At 39.2% G+C, this 27,952-nt stretch overlaps 1 protein-coding gene across 5 annotated transcripts in view; it reads left to right on the top strand.

Annotated features, from left to right (window-relative positions):
* Window positions 1-27,952, top strand: part of RGS6 (regulator of G protein signaling 6) — a 541,519-nt gene that overhangs the window by 10,699 nt on the left and 502,868 nt on the right. For all 5 annotated transcript variants that reach the window (XM_045072844.1, XM_045072849.1, XM_045072851.1 and 2 more), the window contains exon 2: window positions 14,810-14,913. In XM_045072844.1, coding sequence (XP_044928779.1) covers window positions 14,827-14,913 — 87 coding nt within the window. In that variant the 5' untranslated portion in view covers window positions 14,810-14,826. The remainder of the gene's footprint in view (window positions 1-14,809; window positions 14,914-27,952) is intronic.

Here is a 27,952-nt window from a genome sequence, read left to right as displayed (position 1 = left end):
TATTCTTGCCATCGGTTTATGAGTGTTTCAGTTTCTCTACATACTTGTCAACACTTGCGATTGTCAGACTTTTTAATTTTAGACATTATGGTGGGTGCATTGTGGGGTCTTATTGTGGTTTCAGTTTTCTCTGGTGACTAATGGTGTTGTGTCTTTCTAATATTTTAGGGGTCACTCTTTTTTTTTAATCTTTGTAGTTTCTGTTCTAGTTTATTGCCTATTTTAAAACTGGTTTGTCTTTTTCTTAAAACAAATCTGAATCCAAATATTTTCCCCACTTACATGTATTCAAAATACCATTTACTATTCTGTGGCTTGCCATGTGACTCTATTTGATGAATAAGAGATCTTGCTTTAAGTGTAATCCAAGTTGTTAATCTCTTCCTTTATGGTTGTTTTTGTGACTGCTGAAGAAATGTTTGCCTACCGTCAGACCATGAAGTTATTTTCCCATTTTGATTTGTAGAAACCCTGTTGTTTTGACTTTTATCTGTAGGTAAAAGATCTACCTGAGGTTGATTTTTTGCCTATGACATGAAAAAGAGACCCATATTTATTTTGTTTTCCATATGTATATCTAGTTAGCTTCCTATGCTACGTATTGAAAAGTCTCTTCCACAGCTCTGACATGTCACTTTCTGTATAAATCAGGTGATCATTTATACGTAGGTCTCTATCTACTTTCTAGCCCCTTCTGTTCTATTTGGCATTCTTATTCTGATACCACACTGTCTTAATATAGCTTAATAAGAGGTCTATATCTGATAGCATATGTCCAGTTTTGCTCTTATTTAAGAACAGCTTGGTTATTCTTACACCTTTGCATTACAGTATAAATTTTAAAATCCTCCTTTGATGATATTTTGATTGGGACAACATTAAATCTCTAGCCTAATTTAGGAGTAAACTAATGTCCTTAAAATGTTGACTCTTTCAATCCATTTCATTTATTTATCCCTTATTTATCCCTTCATTTATTTAAATCTTTCATCTCTGTTATTGTTTTGTTTCTTTCCATGTGGTAAAGGTATGGCACATCTTTCTTCAGATATATTCCTAGTATTTGACATCAGTTGATGATATTATAAATGATAGCCTTTTTCAACGTGTTTTCTGATTATTAGTCTATGGGTATACAAAAATACAGTTGATTTTTATTTATTGACATTGAATCCAGTGACTTTCCTTATTCCCTTATTAATTCAAAGAGTTCTGTGTAGATTACTATGGAATTTCCATGTGCACAATCAAACTAACTTCTTCATTTGCAATCTTCCTTTGCTTCCTTTCATTTCTTTCTCTTGCCTGTCGTGCTGGCTTAGACTTCTACTATAACAGAGAATAGAAGTGGTCATAGCAGGCAGCCTTGTCTCATTCCTAATCTCAGTGGGAAAGTTTTCAAAGTGTGGTTATTAAATATTATGGTTGCTATGTTTCATAAATATCCTTTATTAGGTTAAGCCATTTCCTTGATGTTCAAAATTGGCTAAGAGTATTTTCCTGAATAGATGCTGAATTTGACTAGATGCTTATAGAATAGTTGCGTGGAATGTCTGGCCCATCTCGACACTCCCCCACTTCCCCTCTTTTTTTTTTTTTTTTGATCTTGGTCTTACATGTCCTCATTGCCTTGGGAGCTTTCTCTTTTCAAATTTTATCTGGCTTTCCTAGTTCTTGAGGGTCATTCTATAATAAAGTAGACTCTCCTTGTAGGAACTAGTACACACTAATCGAACCTTTTTTTTGTCTTTCATCAAATACAAGTAAAAGTATAAGAAACCTTCAGAAACCTATTCAATTGTTATTTTTTTGACCTATTTTGCTTCTGCCTGATGAGCTTCCTGAATAGATTTTGTTGTTTATTTGTTAAATCTTGCTATCTCCAGAAGATGAAAAGCTTATTACTGCTGCTCCAAACGCAGGCATAGTAGGGAGTCATAGAAAAGAAGTACTTTCTATGTGGATTAAAAGAGATATTTAGGGCACCTGGGTGGCTCAGTGTGTTAAGCCTCTGCCTTCAGCTGGGGTTATGATCTCAGGGTCCTGGGATTGAGCCCTGAATCAGGCTCTCTGCTCAGTGGGGAGCCTACTTCCCCCACCTCTCTGCCTGCCTCTCTGCCGACTTGTGATCTCTGTCTCTGTCAAATAAATAAATCTTAAAAAAAAAAAGATATTTAAATGCCTAGTTTGAGGGTAAAAGGTAATGACTTTACCAGTTCTAAAAAAGAAGAAGAGGAAGAGGAAGAAGAAGAGGAAGAGGAAGAAGAAGAAGAAGAAGAAGAAGAAAAACGAACAAAATCTCAAGGAATATAACTGACATTCTTTAAAAAAAAGCCAATAGGAGTGCCTTTCTTCTTAGGTCCCCTGGGAACACGCCCTCCTCTTTATTTCTTAGTCATCCCCTTCTTGTGTATAAAAATTGGCAAAGCTTCTCTGTCACTCCTACTTCTTCCCTGGCAGGGATACAATCGTTATCATGTGAAATCAGAGAATAACAAGAGTTGCTTCTGCAGTCCCTACAGTCAGTAGTATTAGACACTATGATTTTAGATCTCATACTAATAAAATATAAGTCCTTTCACGTGGGAGGAAAGACATTTGGAACCTGAAGACCTACATTTTCATGCTGGCTCTATTACTAACCAGCCAGATGACATTAGAATATAATTTGATCTCTCAGACTTTGGGTTCATCCTCTGAAAAATTAGATGGTTGGGCTTGTTCAGGGAATAGAAGATTTTTTATGAAAAGGATCAGATAGTAAATACTTTGAGCTTTGTGGGCCATATGGTCTCTCTTGCAGCGCCTTGACTCTGCTGTTGTAGTGCAAAAGCAGCATAGACGATAAGTAAACACAAGTGTTTATTTATAAAACTTTATTTATGGACACAGGAATTTGATTTTTGTACAATTTTCATGTGTCACAAAGTATTCTTCTTGTAAGTTTTTGCAACCTTCTAAAAATGTAAAAATTAGCCTTAGCCCACAGACCGTACAAAAATAGGCAGCAAGCTAGATTTGTTCTCTCAGACTCAGTTTGCCAACCTTTGAACTAGTTGGTTACAAAGAGCTATTCCAGAGATCTGTGTTATGCCTGGATATGCTAATCTCTCTTTTTTAAAGATTTTTAATTTATTTTGAGAAAGAGGTGGGAGAAGGGGTAGAGGGAGAGAGAAACTTAAGCAGACTTACTGCTGAGCGAGGAGCCCAATGAGGGGCTTGATCTTACCACCCTGAGATCATGACTTGGAGCCGAAATCAAGAGCCAGACACTGACTGTACTACTCAATCACTCCTGATATGCTGATCTTTAAAAAAATTATTTTTCTGTCCCATGAATATTGTTCAAGAGAGTCTATTCCTTTCTCTTAAGTCAATTAAAAATTAAAGGATTTTATTTTCCCTTTATTTCTTCTCTGATGCTTGCTCTTTATTTGTGTAGACCCAAGTTTCTGACCTATGTAATTCCCTCCACCTGAAGAACTTCTAGCATTTCCTGAAGGGTAGATCTACTAGAGATAAACTTAGTCATTATTTATTTGTCTGAGAAGATTTATCTTTTCCTTCATTTTGAAGAAGAATCTCACTAGATGCAGAATTTTAATTTGGTGTTTTTTTCTTTCACTATTTAACTATTTCACTCCACTGTCTTGCTATTGCATAGTTTCTGATCAGAAGCCACCTGTGATTCTTATGCTTCTTTCCTTTAAGGTAAGGGTTTTGCCTTGTGGTGTCTTTCAAGATCTTCTCTCTGTCTTTGATTTTCTGCAATTTAAATATGATACACCTAGGCTTTTAAAAAATTTTTTAAATTTTTATTTTTTTAGCTGGGCCTAAGGTCTGCTACTTTTTAATTTTTTAAAACACAGTGTTATATTAGTTTCAGGTATACAGTATAATGATTCAACAATTCTATACATTACACTGTGCTCACCATAAGTGTACTTGGCATTAGACATTTTAGATCCATCCATGTTGTTGCAAAATGGCAAATTTTAGTAATATTTAGTTTTAGTAATATTACATTTAGTAATATTAATTAGTAATATTACATTTTGTGTGTATGTGTGTGTGTGTGTATGTGTGTGTGTGTGTGTGTATATATATATATATATATATATATATATATATAATATCATGTTTTGCGGGTTGTAATTTTAAAAAATTTATAATGATAATTGATTCTCTCTGCTTGACTTATTTCACTCAGCATAATCTCCTCCAGTCCCGTCCATGTTGCTACAAAAGTTGGGTATTCGTCCTTTCTGATGGAGGCGTAATACTCCATAGTGTGTATAGACCACATCTTCTTTACCCATTCATCCGTTGAAGGGCATCTTGGTTCTTTCCACACTTTGGCGACCGTGGCCATTGCTGCTATAAACATTGGGATACAGATGGCCCTTCTTTTCACTACATCTGTATCTTTGGGGTAAATACCCAGGAGTGCAATGGCAGGGTCATAGGGAAGTTCTATTTTTAATTTCTTGAGGAATCTCCACACTGTTCTCCAAAGAGGCTGCACCAACTTGCATTCCCACCAACAGTGGAAGAGGGTTCCCCTTTCTCCACATCCTCTCCAACACATGTTGTTTCCTGTCTTGCTAATTTTGGCCATTCTAACTGGTGTAAGGTGATATTTCAATGTAGTTTTAATTTGAATCTCCCCGATGGCTAGTGATGATGAACATTTTTTCATGTGTCTGATAGCCATTTGTATGTCTTTATTGGAGAAGTGTCTGTCCATATCTTCTGCCCATTTTTTGATATGATTGTCTGTTTTGTTTGTGTTGAGTTTGAGGAGTTCATTATAGATCCTGGATATCAACCTTTTGTCTGTACTGTCATTTGCAGATATCTTCTCCCATTCTGTGGGTTGCCTCTTTGTTTTCTTGACTGTTTCCTTTGCTGTGCAGAAGCTTTTGATTTTGATGAAGTCCCTAAAGTTCATCTTTGCTTTTGTTTCTTTTGCCTTTGGAGACATATCTTGAAAGAGGGGAGTTAGAGAGAAGGGGGTTGGGGTAAATTGGAAGGGGAGGTGAATCATGAGAGACTATGGACTCTGAAAAACAATCTGAGGGGCTTGAAGTGGCGAGGGGGTGGGAGGTCGGGGTACCAGGTGGTGGGTATTATAGAGGGCACGGATTGCATGGAGCACTGGGTGTGGTGAAAAAATAATGATACTGTTATGCTGAAAATAAATAAATGAAAAAAAATTTATAGTGATTGGTGTTATCTGATCTTTCTTGATTTGTGGTTTGGTGTATATCATTAACTTTGGAATATTTTCAGTTATTATTCCCTCAGATATTTCTACTCCTTTCTCTTTCTAATCCTGGTATTCCAATTACACCTATGTTATACCTTTGGATTGTGCCATAATTCTTGGATGTTCTGTCTCTGTTCTTAGAAATTTCTTTTTCTCTCTTTTTTTTTCAGGTTGAGAAGGTTCTGTTGACCTTCAGGCTCACTGATTCACTCCTTGACCATTTTGCGTCTATCAGTGAGCTCTTGGAAGGCATTCTTCATTTGTTAACATGTTTTTGAGTTTTAACATTTACTTTTTTGAGAGTTTTTAAGAGTTTCTATTCCTCCACTTTCTTTACTGTCTACTTTTTCTATTAGAGCCTATTACATATTTAATCATAGTTATTTAAAATTTCTTGTCTAATTTCAGCATCTCTGTCCTGAGTCTGGTTCTAATGATTGCTTGTCCTTTCAGACTGTGTTTTTTCTTGTCTTATATATGCCTTGTAATTTTTTGTCAAAAGCCAAACATGGTGTATCCAGTAATGAGATCTAAGGTAACGACATTTAGTGTGAGGTTTTATTTATCTCGGCCAAGAGTTGAGCTGTGTTTAATGTTTCCTTTAGTTGTAGGTGCTAGAAACTTCAAATTCCACTTGTGTTCTTGTTTGTGTCTCCTCTATTGACTTTAGGTTTCTCTGAGAAGTCCTCAGAGAGTTTGTGTCTTACAGATGTTTGAGCTATAATCCACTATCATCATAATGAAGCCCCAGGAAATTCTATCATGTTACGATGAAGAGCAAGAGTGGAGTGACTTCCCTTTAGTATGACAATACTTCCTCTACTGTAAGAGGAGGAAAGTTAAAGAACATGGTGGTTTAGGTGAGGGTGCCTCAAGATGAGAGATTTGCCTTTTGCTGACTTCTGTTTCTTCAGTGAATTTTGGAGTGAGCCTCTCACACACTGAGATTGTGTGTGAAGATGGAACAAAAAGAAGATATGAGATAGCCAATCAGATAAGGAGACAGCAACTTTGGTGGGAAAACATCTTAGATTTGGCAGGCAGTGTTGACTAATTTAAGGTTTGGGCTTATGCATTTAAAATGAACCAGGTCAGTCTGGTTATGTGATTTCTTCCTCATTCCCACCACGAAGAGTACACCTGCTTGGGTGTGAGCTTGGATATTGAGATATTATGTAGATATTGTGTGGTGGATGTTCTGGTTCCATTGGTGTCAGAGTTTTGCCTGGAAATCTGTGTGGAAAGGACATATTGAGGCAGTTTAGGATATTTGCAAGGGAATGATTGAGTGGTTAAGATGATGGGCTTACTGAGGGAAGGATGTAAAGGCAGAGTGAGGAGGAGTAGTAATAGAGGGTAAAAATTCGTGAGTTTCATGGACTGAAATGTCTAAATAAATTTGAAAAATGCGTGCAGTGTATGTATAGTAAGTGAACTGGAAATAACTGGTAAGTGAACTGGTATCTGAGGTGGCATGGCCACCTTTGATGATGGGGTTCAGTATGTGGCCATGTGAGTCAGTGGCGAGGCAAAGGGGTGGAGGAAAAGGGTTTGGGTGGGAAAATAAAAGGATGAAAGAACCAGCCTTCAAGAGAGGTCTTTGATGTTCAAGTCATTGAGGTTGATGAAGCAGTGAAGGATGAAGGAAACCTCAAAGAACTGAAAGTGGGAGTCCTCAGGAAATGGAAAGGCTTCATGGAAGAGAGGCAGGAAACAGTAGTGAGGATGGATGGAAAGTGGCATAGCTAGATAATCTGAGCATTGCAGGAGCAGGAATTTGTGTAGGAAGACGGGAGAGAAATTGTTTGAAGCAGCAATGGGGAACCAGGAGGATGCTCATCTTACTTTCTGGTTTGAGATATGTGGGGTGAGAACAGCTGGGCTCCCAGAGAGGGGAGTATTTTGGGGGGAAGCCAGGTTTCCATGAAGGTTACTGAAGGTTAAAATTCGGAGAAAAACTGTAAGGCCATAGGAAACAAACTGTTAATAGAAGAAGAGTTCAAAAGGCAGGGAGAATAGATGGGGAGGTGGCAGGGTCTGGGGGTGTCCAGAGCAGTGTGGGGCTAAGAACACTGGTGAGAAAGGATGCCTGGGAGGACCTGAACTTTCAGCAGTAATAGAACAGTGAGCCACATCATATGGCCAACCCATCCTGTTATGTGAAAAACATCCTGTTTCTCCCAGTTTAATTTCTTTAGGACTTTTGTTTAATATGAAGAATGCAAAAGTGTTTATCTTTGTAAGCAAAATTTAATAAAATTAGTTTGGTTAGGCTGTAAGGCAGCTGTGGCAACTTGAAGAGTCTTGTATTTATGTATGTCTTAAGGTGGAGTTGGCATGGGGAAGTCAACTTCACCGATCCGCTAGGAAATGGAAGGCAGGAACCACACATCTGTTGAGGACCTACTATGTGCCAATCCTACAATGTACCAAAAGTACCTACTGCTAAGTACTTTATATGTAGTATAGAGGTGCTAACTACTTTATATTTAAGTATATACTTGAATTTTATATTTTATATGTGTATATATATTTAAATTTTGTATATTTTATATATATATATATATATATATATATTATATTATATATTTCCAAAATTTTGTTTTGTTTTGTTTTGAATACTTTATATAGGAGATGTCACTGGAGACCAAGACTGAGAAGTTGGAAAGTATACAGGTATTGGAGTTAGTCCTGGGTTTGGATTTTAGTTTCTTGGTTGACAAGCTACTTTAATTTGGCAAGTTGCCTATGTTCTTGGGCCTCAGTTTTTTCATCGGTAGACTGGAAATAGTAACAGCCTCCTGTTGAAGTCGCTGTGACACCTTCCCTGGGCAATTCTGAGAAGCAGACAAGGCTCCGAATGCCTGATACTGGTGATTGGTATTTGTTCCATTTTATAGATGAGGAAACCAAGGTTCAGAGAGACTAAGTAAGTATAGCGCTAAGTTGTTCATGATCACATGGTGTGGCCAGGATTGAGAGCTTGTTCTTTGACTCCAGGACCCTTGCTTTTTTCAGCACAGAGAGTCTTTGCCCAAATACAAGGGAAGCTGAAGGAGCTTCACCCCGCATGGTTTCCCAGACAGTAGGCGGCATGGCTGGGGTGGAGGGGTTAGGTGAAGGGAAGGCAGGCCTGTGGAATCTAGATCAGTGGTTCCCAGACCCGACTGGGCTTCCACATCACCTGGGGACTGTTCAACTTATAAATCCCCAGAGGCAACTCTAGGCCTACCAGATTGGAATTTCTGGATCAGGGGACCCAGGGGCATGTATCTTTAGAGTCAAGCCCAGGTGATTCTGTGGCTACTAGTCTGGTTCAAGTCCTGGACCAGCTTTTGGGTCCCACCGAATGCTAACTGATGTCCTGAAATGACCAAGTGATTATATCCCAGTAGAATCCTGGGTGGTTGGCATGGCCACCAAAATTGGCCCCTAGCACCTGAGCTCCAGCACCTTGCTTTAGGATTTTTGGTGTAGGACCTGAAGCTGATTCTTCCTCTTCCACTGAGCATCTGGACTTTGAGTTCATCTATGTAGGAAATGTCATGCTGGCAGACCTCTAACCAGAAAGAGTTATTTGTTCTTCAGAGCTGTTGTTCTGTCTTCTTCCCCTGGAGGTTCCTGCCCACTCAGTCAGATTAGAGCTATATAAACAAGCTTGTACTACTGAGCTAGCACACATCTTGTAAATCTTTTTTCCTGAAGTGCTTAACATTTCTGATGTCAGAAAAAAAAAAAATCCATTGGGTCTTAATGGGCTGAGGCAAACAATGTGAAGTTGATACAATATGGAGGAGAGGAAATAACATCAACAGAAATTCTTATTTGGCAGCACAAATATTCAGACTACATTACAGTCAGGCTTTGATTACCTCTCCTGCAAGATATTTCCCTGAATGGGATTTTGAGAGCTAGACACAAAGAGGGGCAGGCATGACATGTAAGGCTTTTAGCTGCATGTGACAATGATCTCAGTGGCATTGGAGGGTCACTGAGTGGTCCATCTCTCAGTTGTGAGTCAGGATCACCAGAGAAGCTTGTTAAACAGCTGATGGCTTCATCTCTGAATCCCCTAGGTGGGTGAAGTGTTTCTCCAACAGTTTTGACACTGGTGGCCTAAGATTTCATGAAACCAGACTGCTGGTCAGTGGCTACATTCATTCTGCACTGGGGAATTTGCATGCCTTATTTTATTTCCTCTTCAAAAGCAACTCTGCAAAGTAGGGGGCTCGCATCTTTCAGGTGAAGAGCTGGAAGTTGGGGATGTGGGGAGGTAGTCAATTGCCAAAGACTACCCAGCAGTCTTGGTGTAGCAGAGCCGAGATGCTATTTCTGATCTGACTTCAGAGCCTCTTCCTTTTCTACATTCTGGAGGTCCTTCTCCCTGCTAGGCTCAGTGTTGTTACCTGCTGGACCCTAGGCTTCGCTTGCTCTGGAGAGGCTGGCATTACAGAGGAAAACAGCTGGCATTGGTTGTAAGTGCAAGCTACAAACACAACAGAAGTTTGGAGTAAATTGCAGTCCTGATTTGCGGAAGATTTACTAATCAGAGTTTGAGTCATAGACACTCCATTGTTCTGTTATTCACAGGGTCTCTCCTCACTGTACTTTCCATCCTCCCACATGTTCCTTCTTACCTAAATTGTTCATGGATGGAGTGCCTGGGTGGCTCAGTCAGCTAAGGGTCCAGCTCTCGATTTCGGCTCAGGTCATGATCTCAGGGTCGTGAGATCCAGCTCCATGCCAAGCTCTATGCTGTGTGTGCAGCCTGCTTAAAATTCTCTCTCCCCCTGCCCCTCCCCATCCCCTGCTTGTGCCTGTGTGCTCTCTCTCTCTCTCCAATAAATAAGTAAATAATACCTCGTGGATTCCTGAGTTCAGGGCTGACCCAGACCAATAAACCCTGTGGGCAAGTGTGATTCTGCACATAGCTCTTTGAAAATAAAAAGCCTTCTTTGTGGGGGCAGTTTTAAAGGCTTGTTGTCCAGATGAATGTTCCAGAAGGAGTACACTGCATCTTGGTAGAATCTCATCAGTTTCATCATTCACTCAAAAATATTTGAGTGTCTACAATATACCATGGTATATTGTCCAAGGTGCTGGGGAGAGAGGGATGAACCCCACCAACAAAGACCACCCAAGCAGAACTGTCTTGAGTAGAGATCCATGATAAATGAGTAAACAAAGAGAGGTGCAAAGCTCTGTTATTTCTCACCCCACATTTGACTGTTCTGCTCAATTTTGAGATCAGATTGTCTTTTTTTTTTCTTTTTCTTTTGGGTGCCTCCTGCTTCTGGGGGCTCCAGAGGGCCATGCTTGTATTTTCCCCTTGGCTGGCATGGCCTCTTCTGCCTCCCCCAGACTTCTATTGATCCTTCTGATCTCAGTTAGCAGGTCCTGCCCTGTGCCAGCATAACTAAACACCCACACGGCACAATGTCCTGCTTCTGTGGACGTGTCTGTCCCCCTCCTCCTGGACTCTGAACACTTTAATGAGAGCATCTGTGTCTGATTTATCTTTGGATCTCCAGGGCCTAGCATGCAGCCTTGTGCACGGATGCTCAATGTGTTTGCTCCAAGAAATGCAGAGTCTCACTGCAGCTGGGGGTGGGGGGTGGCATTACAGAAATTGCTTTAAGGGGAGGGATGCGGAGTCTGCGAGGGGATGCTTCGCTCCAGCAGTTCTGTGATTCTTGGACAAGTCCAGCATGAGCCCTGCCATGGCCAGAGGACATGGGCTAGGATATAGGCTGTGATGATTGAAGTGAGGTAGTATGGAACATTCTGAGGAGCGTTCGTAGGGGAGTTAGAAATGAGAAGTTCTGAGGCTCTAGGGCAGAACTGGAAGGAATAGTGAAGATGCAGGCTTTTACAGCTGTTGTCCAGCTGGGGCCCAGAGAGGCTGTGACTTGACCTGGTTGTGACAGCTACTTAATTACAGATCAGGTCGGGGAACGAGACCACACAGTTCACAAGGCTTTCCACTGTACTGGGACACTGGTGACAGATAGGGAAGCAAAGGCACAGAGAGGTGAAGTAAACTGCCCCAGATCACACTGCTTATAAGTGGGGGAGCCAAAATCTGGATGTATGATGATGACACACAGCAGCTTGTAAACACTGAGCTACCTGTCTCTTCTTGGGGACTTTAAAACTCAGGCTCTTAATACGTTTTCAGTTCTCCCCTTTGTTAGCTGTAATCTAACGATAGGAAAAGAATATCATTAACATGTTCTTTCTGTTGAAGTGTAGTTGTGTGTTTTCAGAAAAACATTGATGTTTTTCAAATATTAAAATAAAAGGCCCTGAATTACTTACTGTGTGCAAACACATGAAGTACGTAGAGATATCGTGAAAAAGTTTTTGGGTTTTCGCTATCGTAAAATTTAAAATATTCCTGTTTCATTTCTGTCATACTTAACTTAAAAAATAAAGATTTCATCCTGTATTGGAAAGAATGAGAATCTAGCCCTTTCCTGTCCTGAACCCTATCTTCATAGTCAATGAAGAGAATTATAACCTCCTTAGCTGTACGGGTTTTTCATCCCATTTCTCTAACCTCTGTTGACACTGGAAAGTGGTTAGATCACTATTTTAGAAATGATTCTTCCTAGACACAGAAAAGTTAAATGACATTGAGTTTCAAAATGAGCTGCTAGAGGAACCAAAAATAGAAACTTTTCTACTACATACGAGACTCACTGAAATTCCTGCCATGGAGACGGTCTGCCATCAGTTGGTGGTCTCAAGTCCCCTTCCTGGAACCTCAGCCCTGTTGTAACACCAGAAATGTTTCTGTAGGGGGCGGGGGGGGGCAGCCAGGGAAAGGCAAAGGCAGGGCTGACATGATTGTTTCTAGGTCATTCCCAACCTTGCTGTTACAGCACAGTTTTCCAGGTGGGAGATAATATGCTCATTAAAGTCTGAGTGTTCATTTACAAACAAAGCCAGAAACCCAAAATGGCTCTATTACATAGATAAATGAGCAGACATAAATGGACTCAATTTTTTGTTTTTCATGCTCTGTCATATTCTGTATTCAGGCAAAGGAATAGGCAAATAAGTAGCTGTTTAAAAATATACTAGCACGGTGTTCTTTTATTTAAAAGCCGCTGATTGGAATTAATAATCAGCATTTCCATGTAGTACTATATTCATGGAAACACTGACATTACAGTGCGTGGAGATAAGAGAATGACGTCATCTCTTTATGTAATCTAACTTTTATAATGCTTCTTAATTCACAAATGATAAAGAAAGCAAGCAACATTCAAATGGGATACTTACTAAGGGCATTTAAATTCTTAGCACAAATGACAAATTCCTGTCTCTTGTCCATCTTCCACCCAAATTTGTTTTATGTAATGACCTTTGGTACCAACTTATTTTACAATAAAATATTTCCTGAGTTTTTCTTTTGAATTGAAATGGCCTTTTCTGTCAAGTGTGGTATTTATAAAAGTTTTTTTTTTTTTTTTTTTTTTTAATGAAAAGCCTATGAATTTTGTGCAAATAACCCAGGCAGGCTCTTAGCTTAGTGATAACATTTGTATAGGACTTTTATGGCTTTATATGATACATTTACACTCAGTTTATTGGACTCTTACTTGTAAGTACTTCATGGAATTCACATTTAACTGATGAGAACAATGTAGAGGGAGGTGCCTTAGCATGGTTCTGGGTACCCAGCAGGTACGTTTTGTTTTAAAAGGAAGTTAACAAAGAGAACCCAATAGGTTGTTTAACTTGTGTGAAGTAGCACAGCAAATATAGTGTGAGACCAAGAACTGAACTTCTTTTCTCAAAAATTCCATATGCTGTCATTATTTCACTGATATCTTTTCAGGCTTTTTAAAAAGGTCAAATTAAAAATATTCATTTTACTTAATCAGGTAAAATTCACATAATGTGAAATTAATTACTTGACAGTATACATTTTAGTGACATTCAACACATCCAGAACGTTCTGCATCCATCGCCCCTATCTAGTTCAAACATGTTTTCTTTATCCCAGAGGAGACCCCATATCCATTAAGCAATAACCCCATTCTGCCCTCGGCCCAGCTGCTGTTAGTTACTGATTTGCTTCCCATCTCTCTAGCTTTACCTCTTCTAGATATTTCATGTAAATGGAATCATACAATATGTGACTATCCGAGTCTGTTCGTGCTGCTATAACAGAATATCATAGATTGGCTGGGTTATAAACAACAGAAATTTCTCATATTTCTGGAGACTGGGAAGTCCAAGATCAAGGCTCGAGCAGATGTGGTGTCTGGTTCTTGGATGTCTGTATTCTCACTGTGTTCTCACATGGGAGCTCCCCGAGGTCTCTTTTATAAGGGCACTAATCACTTCCCAAAGTCTGTACCTCCTGACACCATCACACTAGGGGATTAGAATTTCAACATGGGAATTTTGGTGGGGATATAAACATTCAGTCCATTGCAGTGATCTTTGTGTCTGGCTTCTTTAATAAAGCGTAATGTTTTCAAGATAAATCTATGTTGTAGGGTGTATCAATACTTTATGATTTTTCATGGCTGAATTTTATTCCATTGTAGGGACAGGCCATATTTGGTTTATCTATTGGTCAGTTGATGGACATTGAGTTTCCATGTCTTGTTGATTGCGAATAGCGCTACCGTGAATGTTTGTGCTTGAGTATTTGTTTGAATGCTTGTTTTCAGTTCTTTGGGGGTACAGTTGCCTTTTCAGGTTATATGGTAATTCTATGTGTCAACTTTTGAGGCATCACTAAACTATTTTTCATAGAGACTGGACCATTTTACATTCTTACCAGCAAGGTACAGTGTTCATATTTCTCCAAATCATTGTCAACACTTGTTATTTGAGGTTTGTCTTTTTTACTCTTTTTGCCATCCTAGGGGATATAAAGTGGTATTTCCTTGTGGTTTTGATTTACATTTAACTGATAAAACATTCAGATTTTATTGTATAGAATTAATCAGAAAGTGAGGTTTGGTAAGACAAAATCAACATCAAAATGGTTGGCTTCATCTATCTTCAGGAGATTATGTGGGACTGGCATAAGCCTTCCCCTAGGGTGCATGATTCTGGACTGAAAATAGAAAACATGTTGCTTTGGGAGTAGAATAATATATTGGGGGGCGCCTGGGTGGCTCAGTGGGTTAAGCCGCTGCCTTTGGCTCAGGTCATGATCTCAGGGTCCTGGGATCGAGTCCTGCATGGGGCTCTCTGCTCAGCAGGGAGCCTGCTTCCCTCTCTCTCTCTCTGCCTGCCTCTCCATCTACTTGTGATTTCTCTCTGTCAAATAAATAAATAAAATCTTTAAAAACAAAACAAAACAAAAAAAGATAATATATTGGATATTGGATAACAAGACCCCAAATATCCCTTGAACATTTTTTTTTAAATACTGCTTAAATTAATGAGGAAAAAAATTCATCATAATTAATTTTTGTATCACATGCCAAAAGATACTTACTTCTTTGCATTGTAGAGCTTTCTTTATATGATTTTGTCATATCCTGATGGTCTATTTGTTTACTTTTGCAGCGTGAGTGAAGACATCCATGATGGCTCAGGGATCTGGGGATCAAAAAGCAGTGGGAATTGCTGACCCAGAGGAGAGTTCTCCAAATATGATAGTCTACCGCAAAGTAAGGCCTCTCGTGACATGCTTGGGATGTCTCTGTGTGTGTGTGCGTGTAGGGTTGAGTGACGGTTGACAGCTTGACAAATGTTTTCTGCCTAAACTGCCTTGACTGATAAATGAATATAGTTTTCTTCTCACATCCTCTGATTTTCCAATTCTAAAATTTAAGGAACTTAGGTTTGTCATACTTGAAACATATGATTTGGTATTCTTTAAAGATTTTATTTTTAAGTAAACTCTACGCCCAATGTGGGACTTGAACTTACAACCTGGAGATCAAGAATGGCATTCTCTACAGACTGAGCCAGCCAGGTGCCCCCGATTTGGTTTTCTTTAAATGCAAAGACTGCCTAAGCAATGCAGAGGAAATATATTCACCTTTGAGGTAAAAGCCTTTGTGTAACATTTATCAGTTGATTGTTTTTGAGCCCATAGTACGTATAAGATCTGGTCTAGATGCTGTGTGGGAGATACAGAGGTATGCATGTATTAGCTGTTTGCCATTGGTAGAAGACAGAAGATGTATGCAAATAAATGTAATAATCTAACTGTTAATTTCCAAAAGAGAAGTGCAAATAGAGTGTTATATGAAAGCAGAGGAAAGGTGATCACTTCCAGGCTTAGAGGCCAGGTGTGTACTGGCAGAGGAGTGGCCTCTGAACTCCATTGTAAAGGATGGGTAAGACCGCTTTATGTGGAAAGCAGAAAGGAAGAACAACATTCCAGGTAGTGAGATGCATTCATCAAAGGGAAGTTGCTGAGGGAAGTGAGCAGGAACCAGAACCAGTGAGTTTGGGGGCAGAGGTGACTTCCATGGAGTAATGGAGGTAAGGTTTTGGGAAGAGTCTGGATGGAGCCAGATTCGAGAACAGTGAATCATAGACAATTTAATCATGAAAAACTTTTGTGCTAGGAGTTGTAAAATTAATATCTCTTTGGGATTATGAGTCTTGCCCTAGTGTGCCAGATGCATTATTATGATGGCAGATTTGAGGCTCTGGAGGTAGGGTATTGGTATTTCTGTCCCTGTGAGAATGGTAAAGAGGACATTAATCTAGCAGGGAAAATACCCCTCAGAATTGATTGAGAATGAGCAAAAGGATTAAAGAGTCTGAATTTAAAAATGACTTGGAAACTGAATGAATGTAGAATTAAGAGGGGAACAGAAAAGAAGACTGTGCTTTGACCTTGGGTTATAGAAAGACATTGATGCTATTAATTCAAATAGGGATATTTGGAAGAACGTCTTAAAGGAAGGAACTATGACACAGGAAGTGTGCACATGTTGAATCTGAGGGAATGACTGCTTCCTATTAACACATCTTTTTAAGGCTTGCATATGTGTGAAAATTTAACCTAACTGTGTTACATATTAATAAGAAAAATGAGTTAATGTTCATTCATTTCACTAAATATTTGAGTTGTCTGCTGGGTTCCGTGTATTCTCTAAGACTGTATGTTTGATCTCTGTTAATCACATGGGCAAGATTGAACTAGATATTTCTGGATGATCAATATGGTGAGTTTTTCTCTTTCCTTATAAAGATAGAACTCAAACTAATCTTGCTTTGAGTCTCAAATTCCTTAATCTTTTGCTTTGTAAGAGAAGGTTTAGATAACCCTTCTCTAACAGAGATGCCTGTTAAGTTGTAGTAAAGAAAAAAGAGATTAACAGGGCTAACCAATTAGTGAAGCATACAGAATAGAAAGATGTTTATTCATCATTACCTTCTTAACCCACCCATGCTGGGAAACCCTATGCCAAGTTCATAGAAATATGAGCTTTGGAATCAGACCTAGGTTAAAATTATTGCAACCCTACTACTTCCTAGTGGTGTGACCTTATGTTATTTAACTTCTGTGAGCTTCAGTTTCTTCATTTTTAAAAAGAAAAATTAAAGGTGGGAGGAAGGATACTACCTCGTAAGGTCATTATGAAGAGAAAATAAGTAAATGAGGTATTTCACATCTTACTTTGCATGGAGGTAGCCCATAATGAATGCTTTTCTTTTATCTTTAGGTCTTATAAAGACAGTGTCATTTGGAGAGGAACTAAATTATAAAATGTATACATGTTGATACTATTAATAAGTTGATTAAAGTATGTTTATACAGTGAATTGTTTTTTATTTTTAAGATATTATTTATTTATTTGACAGACAGAGATCACTAGTAGGCAGAGAGGCAGGCAGAGAGAGAGGAAGGGAAGCAGGATCCCTGCTGAGCAGAGAAGCCGATGCGGGGCCCGATCCCAGGAACCTGGGATCATGACCTGAGCTGAAGGCAGAGCCTTTAACCCACTGAGCCACCCAGGCGCCCCGTGAATTGCTTTTTGAAGACACAGGAGAGCAATATAATTTTTTTAATTTAAATTCAGTAATTTTTATATTATTCAGGAGATTGTAAACCAATGGGTTGTTAAAGGTTGGTAGGAAAGGTCAAGGTCACGGTGGGCCACCAAACACCTTTTGGGTATTATAAATGTTTGATATTATATTGAAAGGAAAACTTCCTTCTCGTTTGTGGGAACTTGATTTTTAATTTTTGGATGGTAGGAGGGGGACTCTTTTTTTGTTTAATTTAGATACAAAGTTGTCGATTGCTGTAGTTCTTCAGAGATATGACTACTGGCCATTTGCTTTCTATATTGGAAATAGATCTAGCTTACTTACGACAAACATGTGTGTGGTGTGCTTGTGTTCATGTTATTTGCTATGTTAGTTAATTGCTGTAAAAGGGATATTGCATCTGTTTGATCTATGAGAAAGAGGCATCGTTTAGTATGGGTGTAGGGCCTGGAGTAATTTAAACCTAGTTAATTCCACTAAATTACGGTTCTGTTTCAACTGTGGGTTATTTGCCTAGTTCTCTACTCAAAGCAGTGCTGTAGACCAGCCATTGACTACAACCAATACAACCAATATTGCAGGACACTATCTTCAAGATGTCAGTAAAGATTAAACCTTGAAATCAGGGTGAATCCAAAACAAATGTTGTGGAAGTCCTCTTCTGTAATGGTTTTTTCAAGGTTGTAAGCTCTTAAAACCAAACTTTTTTAGAGGTCTACAACAGAAACTTGCATTAAAAATTGTGCAAATAGTGTTGCTATTGTTGTTTTCATTCTCTTGTTTGTTGTTTCTTACTCATGTCAGATGTTTTTAGTGTGAAGTTTTTGCTTGGACTGTGTTGTGTTGATTCAAACACTGACATTTAAAAAGCTAAATCTAGAGAAAAGGAGCTTTCGGGTAAACTTCCAAGTAATAAGTGGGATGATTGTGTCCATGATGTTGTTGTGACTTTTAAATGCCATTTAGGATGGTAACCTTCTGACATATGAGTAATGATGGGTGGGTTTCTTAAGCCTACACTCTCAGGATCTTCTTCATTTTCTTTTCATGTTTTCTGTGTCATTAGCTGTGAGAAGTTGTACTTTCCCAAGGCATGATTTATTTATTGAGTTGAACAGACTTTCTAATTTAGTTTTTCATCCTTCACATTCACATCTGGGGTTGGAGGTATGTATGAAAAATGTATTGGTCACATTAAAAATCTATTTAAGAGAAAAATTTAATTATTCATTAAGTCACCCAGACCCTGATAACCTTTTTTATATTCTCACATCCAAAAGATCCTGGGTCATTGAATTGTCCAATGTAGGGATGATATTTGAACTTGGCTGAATATCAGATCATTTAGGGGTGTTTTATAAAAATATTGATCCCCAAAGGATCCCCAAATATAACCAAGATATATTTGTTTCATAGGACTGAACTAGGTCCTGGGAATCTGAGTCTTATTTTATTTTTTAATTTTTAAAAAGATTTTATTTATTTGAGAGAGAGAGAGAGAAAGAGAGAACGAATGAGCAGGGAGGGGGGGCAGGGCAGAGGGAGAGGGAGAAGACAGCCCACCGAACTTGACACTGGCCAATCCCAGGACCCTGAGAGCAGGACCTGAGCCAAAGGCAGACACTTAACCAACTCAGCCGTTCAAACACACCCTGGGAATCTAGTTTTAAACACTTCTCAGGAGAATCTGAGTTTGAAACACACTTATTGATATATTTTACAATATTCAGGTAGCGTATGCATGGCAAAGTAATGGGAAAGTTGGTGTTTTGAAGTGGGGTTTTGAGCTTATAATTATTTATAGATCTCTCAAATGTAGAAGAACAGTCTCCTGTCACATAGACTTACAAGTGAAGGATTTACTTGTAACACCCTCATTCAGATGAGCAAACTGAAGGATGGAGAGAGTGTGTAACTTGCATAAGGTTACTCAGCAGTTTCCCAGTGAAGCCATGATTGTGTCCAGGTAGCCTGACTACCCCGTTACTGTCTTCTCCACCACCACGTTATCAACAGCAGATTACCACTGCCACATAGTTGGGGCTCAACAGACATGGGATGAATTAAATAAATGAAAATACTATGCAGCAGATCTTTGCTTTTCTCACCCTTATTCTCAGAGACTTGACTTGGGTGAACTTTGAACATTTGTAATGCTAAAGCATCCTTCTGCTTGCTGGTACTCTTGTATTTTGGGTAAAAATTTTCTAAAATGTTTACTTTCTTTAATAAACTCAGAATTCTTTTGAGTACAAGTAGGTTGCATTCTGATTTTGTTTAGTTCTCTGAGTGGTGTTAATAATGTCTCTTGAGAAATTGCCAACTAGACTGGTAATTTGATTTCGTAGAACTCTGGGCAATTAGATGGTAGTTGGACGGAGAAAATTGTAGCTTAACTTGACCCAGACTTGGGTCAGGAGGCAGTACAGTGTGATGGAATATGCCAGACAGGGAGCAGAGAGCTCTGGATGTCTGGCCCCAGCCCCCACACTCACTGCTTTGGTACTCTGGATGGGCAACTTCATTTTCCTAGCTCTGTTTCTTGTTTTGACTTCCCCCTCTCTCCTTTCTTTTCCTCTTTCCTTCCCTACACAAAATACTTCTGACACAAAAAGAATATATTCAGTGTCCACATAAAGTAGAAATAAGCATGATAAAGTGAACCCTGTGTACCCAGCAACCCATCAACGTAATAAATTAAATATTACTTTGGCTTCATTTCTTTTTCTGTTAAATGAGGCAACTGGACTGAATACTGTAAACACGCATTTCTGCAATGATTTACAAGTGTCATTCTGTAAGTTTTCCGTCATTAGAAGTTAATAAACTTCCCGGATGTCAAAACAATGTTGTGAGCCTGCCGATGTGCTTTAAGGGTCTTTGAACTTTTCTGGAAATATTTTAAACAGTCTTGCATAACTTATGCTGGATTGAGATAAGACCTAATGTAGTTAGGCATCAAAAGAAAAACTGTGCTTGTAATGATTTAATATTCAACAGTTAAAGTATTTTCTTGGTGGTGACCTGTTTCTTTGGCTCATGAGTAACATTTAAGACGTTCGTACATGTCTACTTGGTGGTACTGATTGTGCATTAGACAGATAGCAGGAACAATGTTTAAATAGTAGCACTGGATGCTGTCAGTAACACAGAGTGTTAAGGATGAATTGGACGTCTTAGAGAAAGAAGACAAGTCCAGTGTTCTTGTGTGTCATTGCTGGCTTTCTTCCCTTGTTAGTTTCCAGTTATTTATTCCTTCTCTGCTGGAATTTGGGTCTTGCCTTTGTGTTGCCCTGATACTCCAAGGTCACTTTCCCTAATGTTCTAGGGCCCTTGCAGTCCTGGGCAAAAGTTGCTTTAGGCATATTTCCAAAAAGTAAATGTAGTACTATTTTAGTTACACAGGCAGTGGTATGCAGCAAGAAGGCGGGGGGGGGGGGGAATCTACCCTGGAAGAAGCAGGCCTGATGAGCAAGCCGAGACTAGGACATTGTTTTGGGATTCACAGAAGGCAGTGGTAGTGGCCAGCACAACTGAGAGACAGGGAACCTCTAGATCCTGATGACCAAGGCATAGTGGGGGATTAGCAATAATTTAATCAGCAAATATGCATTGAGTGTCATTTGCATGCCAGATGCTAGGAATGCAAGATGAAGTCTGTGCCCTGACAAAACCCGTAGGCTAACGGGTCAGTGATGGGTAACTAGGCAATTACAAGAGGCCCTTGGTAGAGGTGAGCTGAGGAATGTGGAAGGAGGCAGAAGGGTCACGAAGTCCATATCAAGAGAGAATGATGATGTCATAGCAGACATCCAGAGGATTTGGCACCTGCCTTAATCTGTGAAAGATGAATAGGAATTAACCTGGCAGAGAAGGGGAAAAAGCAGCGTGGGAGGCAGAAAGACTACTACCACATGGAAAGGCACAAAGCTGCGATGTTATAAACTGAGTTCTGGGAACTTCAAGTGGCTGTTTTCTTGGAGCTACGTATATGTGATGGAGGTTAGAAATAAAGTTGCCTGGGGAGATTACGGCTGGATCACAAAAGACCTTACATATATTTCCAAAGATTTAGGACATTATGCAGGTATCTTCCTTTTGCACCTGCACATCCACATTCTGCCCCCTCTCGCGGCCCCCACCTTCTAAGGTTGTTCCCTTAGAACAACTCTTAGGTAGACTCATCTGCAGGGCTCTTGGAATCTCTGGCTTTGAATGAAGTTTGGTCAGTAGAAGCCTGGGGAGAGATGGGAGAGAGGGAAAAGAGCAAAGCCAGGGTGTTCCTTCCCATGGCTCCCTCTCTGTAGAGTCTTGCACTGCCTGTGCCCCTTGACTGAAAGTCATGGTTTCTCCCAGGTCAGACCGTTCTCCTCTGGGTTCAAGTACCCTTTTCTTCTCCTCATCTTTTTTGGGGATCTGGGTGACTGCCATTTGTATAGTCCTCTATTGCTGTATAATCAATACCCCAAATATGTAATGGGGTTAATTGGCTTAAGCACAACCTTTATTATGTCATAGTTTCCATGGGTCATTAATCTTAGGTGGATCCTCTGGGGCAGTGCCTCTCACAAGGCCCACAATCAAGATGTTGGCTAGAATTGCACTTTTCTCTGAAGGCTCACCTGAGGAAAGGCCCACTCCAACCTTACTCATGTGGTTGTTGGCTGGATTCACTTCCCCAAATGCTGTGGGAGTGATGGCCTCAGTTCCTCACTAACTGTTGATTAGAGCCACTCTTGGCTTCTTAGCACATGTGTTTCTCCACAGGGTAGCTTACAACAAGGCAGCTTGTTTCATCAGAGTGAGCAAGGAAGAAGAGGCAGAAGGGAGGGGGTGGTAGTGGGAGTTTCAATCTTTTAAAACCCAATCTTGGACATAACTTTCTATGTCCTTTCTGTTAGGAGCAGGTGACGAGTTCAACAGCAAAGTGACGGGTTTACACACAAGTCAGAGGCTTCTGAGTGTTCCCTTGTGGTTCTCCCATTCTCTGCCACTTCCTTATACTTGGTCCTTTTGGAAATAAACCTTTCTTGGATTGTCTTATGTGTGCCCTCTGTTTCCTGATGAGTCTCTGACTCATGCAGGTATTAACCCTAAAGCAAAGGAAAGCCACTAAAACCTTGTTTTTCTTCATAAAGAAAGTGAGCATGAGAGAACTTGAAGCCAGGAAGTCATGCGATCAGTATGGAGAACACACTTGTACAGAGAGCATATGAGAGAGATGGTAAGATTAGTGGGAAGAATAGTTTGGTGATTTTACTGGAATTTGGGTGAGGACAAAATGACATCCCTGTCAATGGCAGTGGTAATGTAGATGAAGGGATGGGCTTGAGAGATATTTTGGAGGTACAACCGACTGGGTTGGGTGACCAGTGAGATGTAGGGCGAATCTGAGGGGAATAAGGAGGTATCTTTTCACCAGGTTACACCTGGGAAATGTCAGAAGATCTCCTGGAAGCAACAAAATTTTGAACCAAGTAACTGTATTGCTGAGTTGCCTGCCCTTCTCCTCCTTGTGTGCAGAGAAGTCAAGTGTCATGGAAGGAGTGTGTAACTGGGCCAGGGTGTCTCTGGATCGATTCTGGTTGCACCACTAGCTGACTTTGGGCTGCACACAAGTCGTTTCGGTTTCAAGTCTAGTTCTGCCATTTGCAAAGTGAGGGGTTCTATAGGCTGGGGGACTTTGAAAGTATTTTCAGCTCCAACATGCCAGGGCTTTCATAATCTAAAATAAAGACATCCACATTTCCTTACCTATATATTCTTTTAATAGCCTTCTCTGTTTTCTTTTAAATTTTCTTTAAAAAGTTAACCCAAGTAAAACTTTGGAAAGTCAGACAAGTCAGTGTGTTTCAAACAAAATGCTTTTTTAGTCTTGAACATTTAGGGCTTCTTTTCTCTTTTCCCAAGGACTAACTTCAGAGAGTATTCTGGGTAACTAATTTAACCATTCCATCCGAATTTTAAGATTCCTTTCATTAAGTATTTTGAAGGTTTTTTTATTGCCTTAGGAAAAACTGTTCTGTTTTTCTTTTCCCCTAGGATTAGAATTGTCAGAGGAAAAGCTCCCCATCACATTATCTTGGTTGGCAAGAGACGGGAGTGTGGGCAAGTCCCCGACCAGTGCTATCAGTGTCTGCAGATGAAAGGGAGGGTATTTTTAGTGTCGAGAATAGCTCAGTGTGGGTTAATATGATGTGTTTCCATGAGTATAGCTTTCTAATTTGGAAAGCCTTTGGTGTGCTCAAGGCTTCATTTCATTTTTTCCCCATAATTCCCCCCTCATTTCATTTCAAAGAGTCTAAGATTTTACATTTTGGCAATTTATTATTCTCACTATTGACACTCCTTTGTGGTATTCCTACACTATGGAGAACTTGAATGGCCATAGAGTGAAGTCCTCATTTTCAGGATTTTGAGCAAGAAAAACTACAAGTCTACAGATATCTGTGAAGGGAAAATAAGTGTTTCAGCCATTGTGGGATAGGATCATTATTTTTAAAAAACATTATTGCCAATAGAAATCAAAACTGAAAATGGACAAGTCTTTTGATCTGCATTCTTACTTCTAAAAATGTATTACAGTAAGGGAATGGAAAAAAATATATGAGGTAGACATATAGATAAAGACACACATTCACACCAAAAGAATATTCATACCTCTGTGGTAAATAACATCAAAAGATATCAATCAATCAAATATTTGTTGAAAATGAATTAAATAATCATAGGAAATAGGGCTTATATTTGGAATGAACCCCCCAGTTAGGTTACTGGGGCCCTGTTAATTGCCTTGAAAAGAAGATGCTTCTTGACATCCTGGAATATGGTCTGATTGAATATTCCTTACTTTAAAAACCCTACTGGACTTGGCCACTTTTGTAAATTTTTTTTTCTTTGCTAAATATAATGGTTGTGTAAATTTACTAAAAAATTATTGTTTTCTTTGCTTTATTATTTTCTACATCTCTGTGCTTAGCTCTGGGATTATTATTATTTTTTTTTGTCTGGAGAATTACCTTCCGTATTTTCTTTAGTGTAGATCTGCTGATGTAAGATTAAGGAAGATAGTAGGGATTTATTGACTATCCACTGTATACTGGCTACTGTGCTGAGTACTGCACACACACTGAATCATGTAACCACCAAAATGGCTTGTTAGGCAAGCAGTGGTCCTCCTATATTACATGCAAGGAAACAGGATCAGAAGGAGTAAATGACTGGTATTGAGATTTGAATCTGGGTTTACATTATCCTAAAGTTTGTAATTTTTTTTTAAAGAAATTAAATTATGTAGAAAAAAACAAAGGAGATCTCAAAGTTGTTTGCAATTGATTATAGGAAGTTTGGTGAGCTTACAGAGGAGGAAGGAATTTCAAGAGAAATGACTTGAATTGCATCTTTAAGAAAGGGGAGGATTTTGTTCTGGAGGAAAAGCCAAGAAATGATTCTAGGTGATGGGAGTTGTTGAAAGCAAAGGTTGGTGATAAGAAAACATAGATGTACGTAGGAGGCAATGTATTTTATTACACTAAATCTAGGAGCTGTGCCTGGCGTAATAATAGCCTTATTCTTCGTATGGAGAACCTGAAATAAGAAAATACTAAACATTTTTAGTTCTGAAGCTCACCTGGTAAAATATTGGTAATGAGCTTTCTGCTGACTGATTTTCTTTCTTTCCTTTTAAAAATTCATTGTTTTCCATTTTAAAAGTAATAATTCATTTTCAAAAGAACATGTGAACTATAGAAAAAAAACCTCACATATTCCTACCATGCAAATATGGCTACAGCTAACATTTTGGTCTATTTCCTTCCAGGCTTTTATTTTATATAAGTATATATTAACACATATATAATATATAATATTCAGGGCTACCCTGAATAGCCAAAGCAATCTTGAAAAAGAAGAATAAAGCTGGAGGTATCAAAGTTCCAAACTTCAGGGTATTATAAAGCTGTAGTAATCAAAACAGTATGGTACTGGCACAAAAACAAACACATAGATCGATAGAACAGAATACAGAAACCAGAAATAAACCCACAATGATGTGGCCAATTAATCTATGACAAAAGAGGCAAGAATGTACAATGGGAAAGTTGGTCTCTTCAGTAAATGATGCTGGGAAAATGGACAGCTGCATGCAAAAGGATGAAACTGGACCACTTTCTTTCACCATATTCAAAAATAAACTCAAAGTGAATTGAAGACTTAAGTGTGAGAACTGAAACCATAAAACTCCTGGAAGAAAATATAGGCAATAGTTTCATTGAGAGTTCTAGAAACATTTTTCTAGATATGTCTCCTCAGGCAAGGGAAACAAAAGTAAAATTAAACTATTGGGACTATACCCAAATAAAGAGTTTTCGCACAATGAAGGAAACCATCAACAAAACAAAAAAGACAGCTGACTGAATGGAAGAAGATATTTACAAATGATATATTCGATAAGGGGTTGTTATCCAAAATGTATGTAGAAGTCATACAACATAACAAAAATCCTTTATGGGCCGAGGGCCTGAATAGACATTTTCCAAAGACATACAGATGGCCAACAGACACATGAAAAGATGATTAATGTCACTCATCATCAGGAAAATACAAATTAAAACCACAATGAGGTATCACTTTACACCTAACAGAATAGCTAGACTCATAACCAAGAAGTAACAAGGGTCGACAAGGATGTGGAAAAAAAGGAACCCTGTGTGCTCCTGATAGGAATACAAACTAGTACAGCCACTGTGGAAAAAGGTATGGAGGTTCCTCAGAAAATTAAAAATAGAATTACTATATGATCTAGTAATTCCTCTACTGGGTATTTACCCAAAGAAAAGGAGAACACTAGTTTGAAAAGATATGTGCACCCCCATGTTTATTGCAGCATTATTGCAATAGCCAAGATATGGAAGCAACCCAAATGTCCATCCATGGTTGGCTAAAGAAGATGCGGTATTTATATATATAGGAATATGACAGAATATTACAAAGCCATAAAATAGAATAAAATCTTGCTATTTGCAACAATATGGATGGACCTACAGAGTATAATGCTAAGGAAATAAGTCACACAAATATATGATTTCACTCATATGTGGAATTTAAGAAACAAAACTTGTTAACAGAAAAGAGACAGGGCGCCTTGGGGGCTCTGTCAGTTATGCGTCTGTCTTCAGCTCAGGTCATGATCCCAGGGTCCTGGGATCGAGCCCCACGTTGGGCTCCCTGATCAGCAGGGAGTCTGCTTCTCCCTTTCCCTCTGCCTGCTTCTCTGCCTAATTGTGCTTTCTATCTCTCCATCAAATAAATAAATAAAATATTTAAAGAAAAAGAGAGACAGACAAAATGGACTCTAATATAGAGAACAAACTGGTATTTACCAGAGGGGAGGCAAGTAAATGGATAAAATAGATAGAGGGGACTAAAAGTACACTTACCTTGGGTGCCTGGGTGGCTCAGTGGGTTAAGCCACTGCCTTCGGCTTGGGTCAGGGTCGAGTCCCGCATCAGGCTCTCTGCTCAGCAGGGAGTCTGCTTCCCTCTCTCTCTCTCTGCCTGCCTCTCTGTTTACTTGTGATCTCTCTCTGTCAAATAAATAAATAAAATCTTAAAAAAAATTATCTTATTGAGCAATGTCTAGAACTGTTGAATAGCTATATTGTACGTCTGAAAGTAATGTGATACAGGTTAATTATATTTCAATTAAAAACTTAAAAATTAACATATATTATTAGCCTAGTGGGTAATCATGGCATATATACTATTTTATGTGTTTCTACCATATCCTAAGCATTAATCTGTGCCACAATATGTCATCATAATCTTAAGTTTTAAAGATTATATTGTATTACAAGTAGATAACATACTGTAATTTATTCAGTTCCTTGTTATTAATAGCAAAATTTAGAATTTCTAGGTCAGAGGGCATGACCTGCATCATGACTCCTGATATCTTGTTTTCCAGGAGGAAATATAGGCTGGCCTTCCCCAGATTGCTGTCAGTGTTCATTGAACTTAAGAAAGGGGATGAGAGGGGTGCTTGGATGGCTCAGTGGGTTAAGCCTCTGCCTTCGGCTCAGTCATGATCTCAGGGTCCTGGGATCGAGCCCCACATCCGGCTCTCTGCTCAGCAGGGAGCCTGCTTCCTCCTCTCTCTCTGCCAGCTTCTCTGCCTATTTGTGATCTCTGTCTGTCAAATAAAAAATAAATTTAAAAAAAAGAAAGAAATGGATAAGGAAGATGTAGTCCATATACACTATGGAGTAGTATGCCTCCATCAGTAAGGATAAATACCCAACTTTTGTAGCAACATGGATGGGACTGGGAGAGATTATGCTGAGTGAAATAAGTCAAGCAGAGAGAGTCAATTATCATATGGTTTCACTTATTTGTGGAGCATAATAAATAGCATGGAGGACATGAGGAGATGGAGAGGAGAAGGGAGTTGAGGGAAATTGGAAGGGGAGGTGAACCATGAGAGACTATGGACTCTGAAAAACAACCTGAGGGTCTTGAAGGGGCAGGGGGTGGGAGGTTGGGGGAACCGGGTGGTGGGTATTAGGGAGGGCACGGATTGCATGGAGCACTGGGTGTGGTGCAAAAACAATGAATACTGTTACGCTGAAAAGAAATTAAAAAAAAAAAAGAAAGAAAGAAAAGAAAGAAAGAAAGAGGGCGAGAGGGGCACCTGGATGGC

Source organism: Mustela putorius, unplaced genomic scaffold, assembly GCF_011764305.1.
Source record: "Mustela putorius furo isolate JIRA1106 unplaced genomic scaffold, ASM1176430v1.1 tig00000129_pilon_pilon_pilon, whole genome shotgun sequence".
Classification (NCBI taxonomy): Eukaryota; Metazoa; Chordata; class Mammalia; order Carnivora; family Mustelidae; genus Mustela; species Mustela putorius.
Note: the sequence above shows the minus strand (reverse complement) of the source record. Positions and strands in the feature narration are given on the sequence as shown.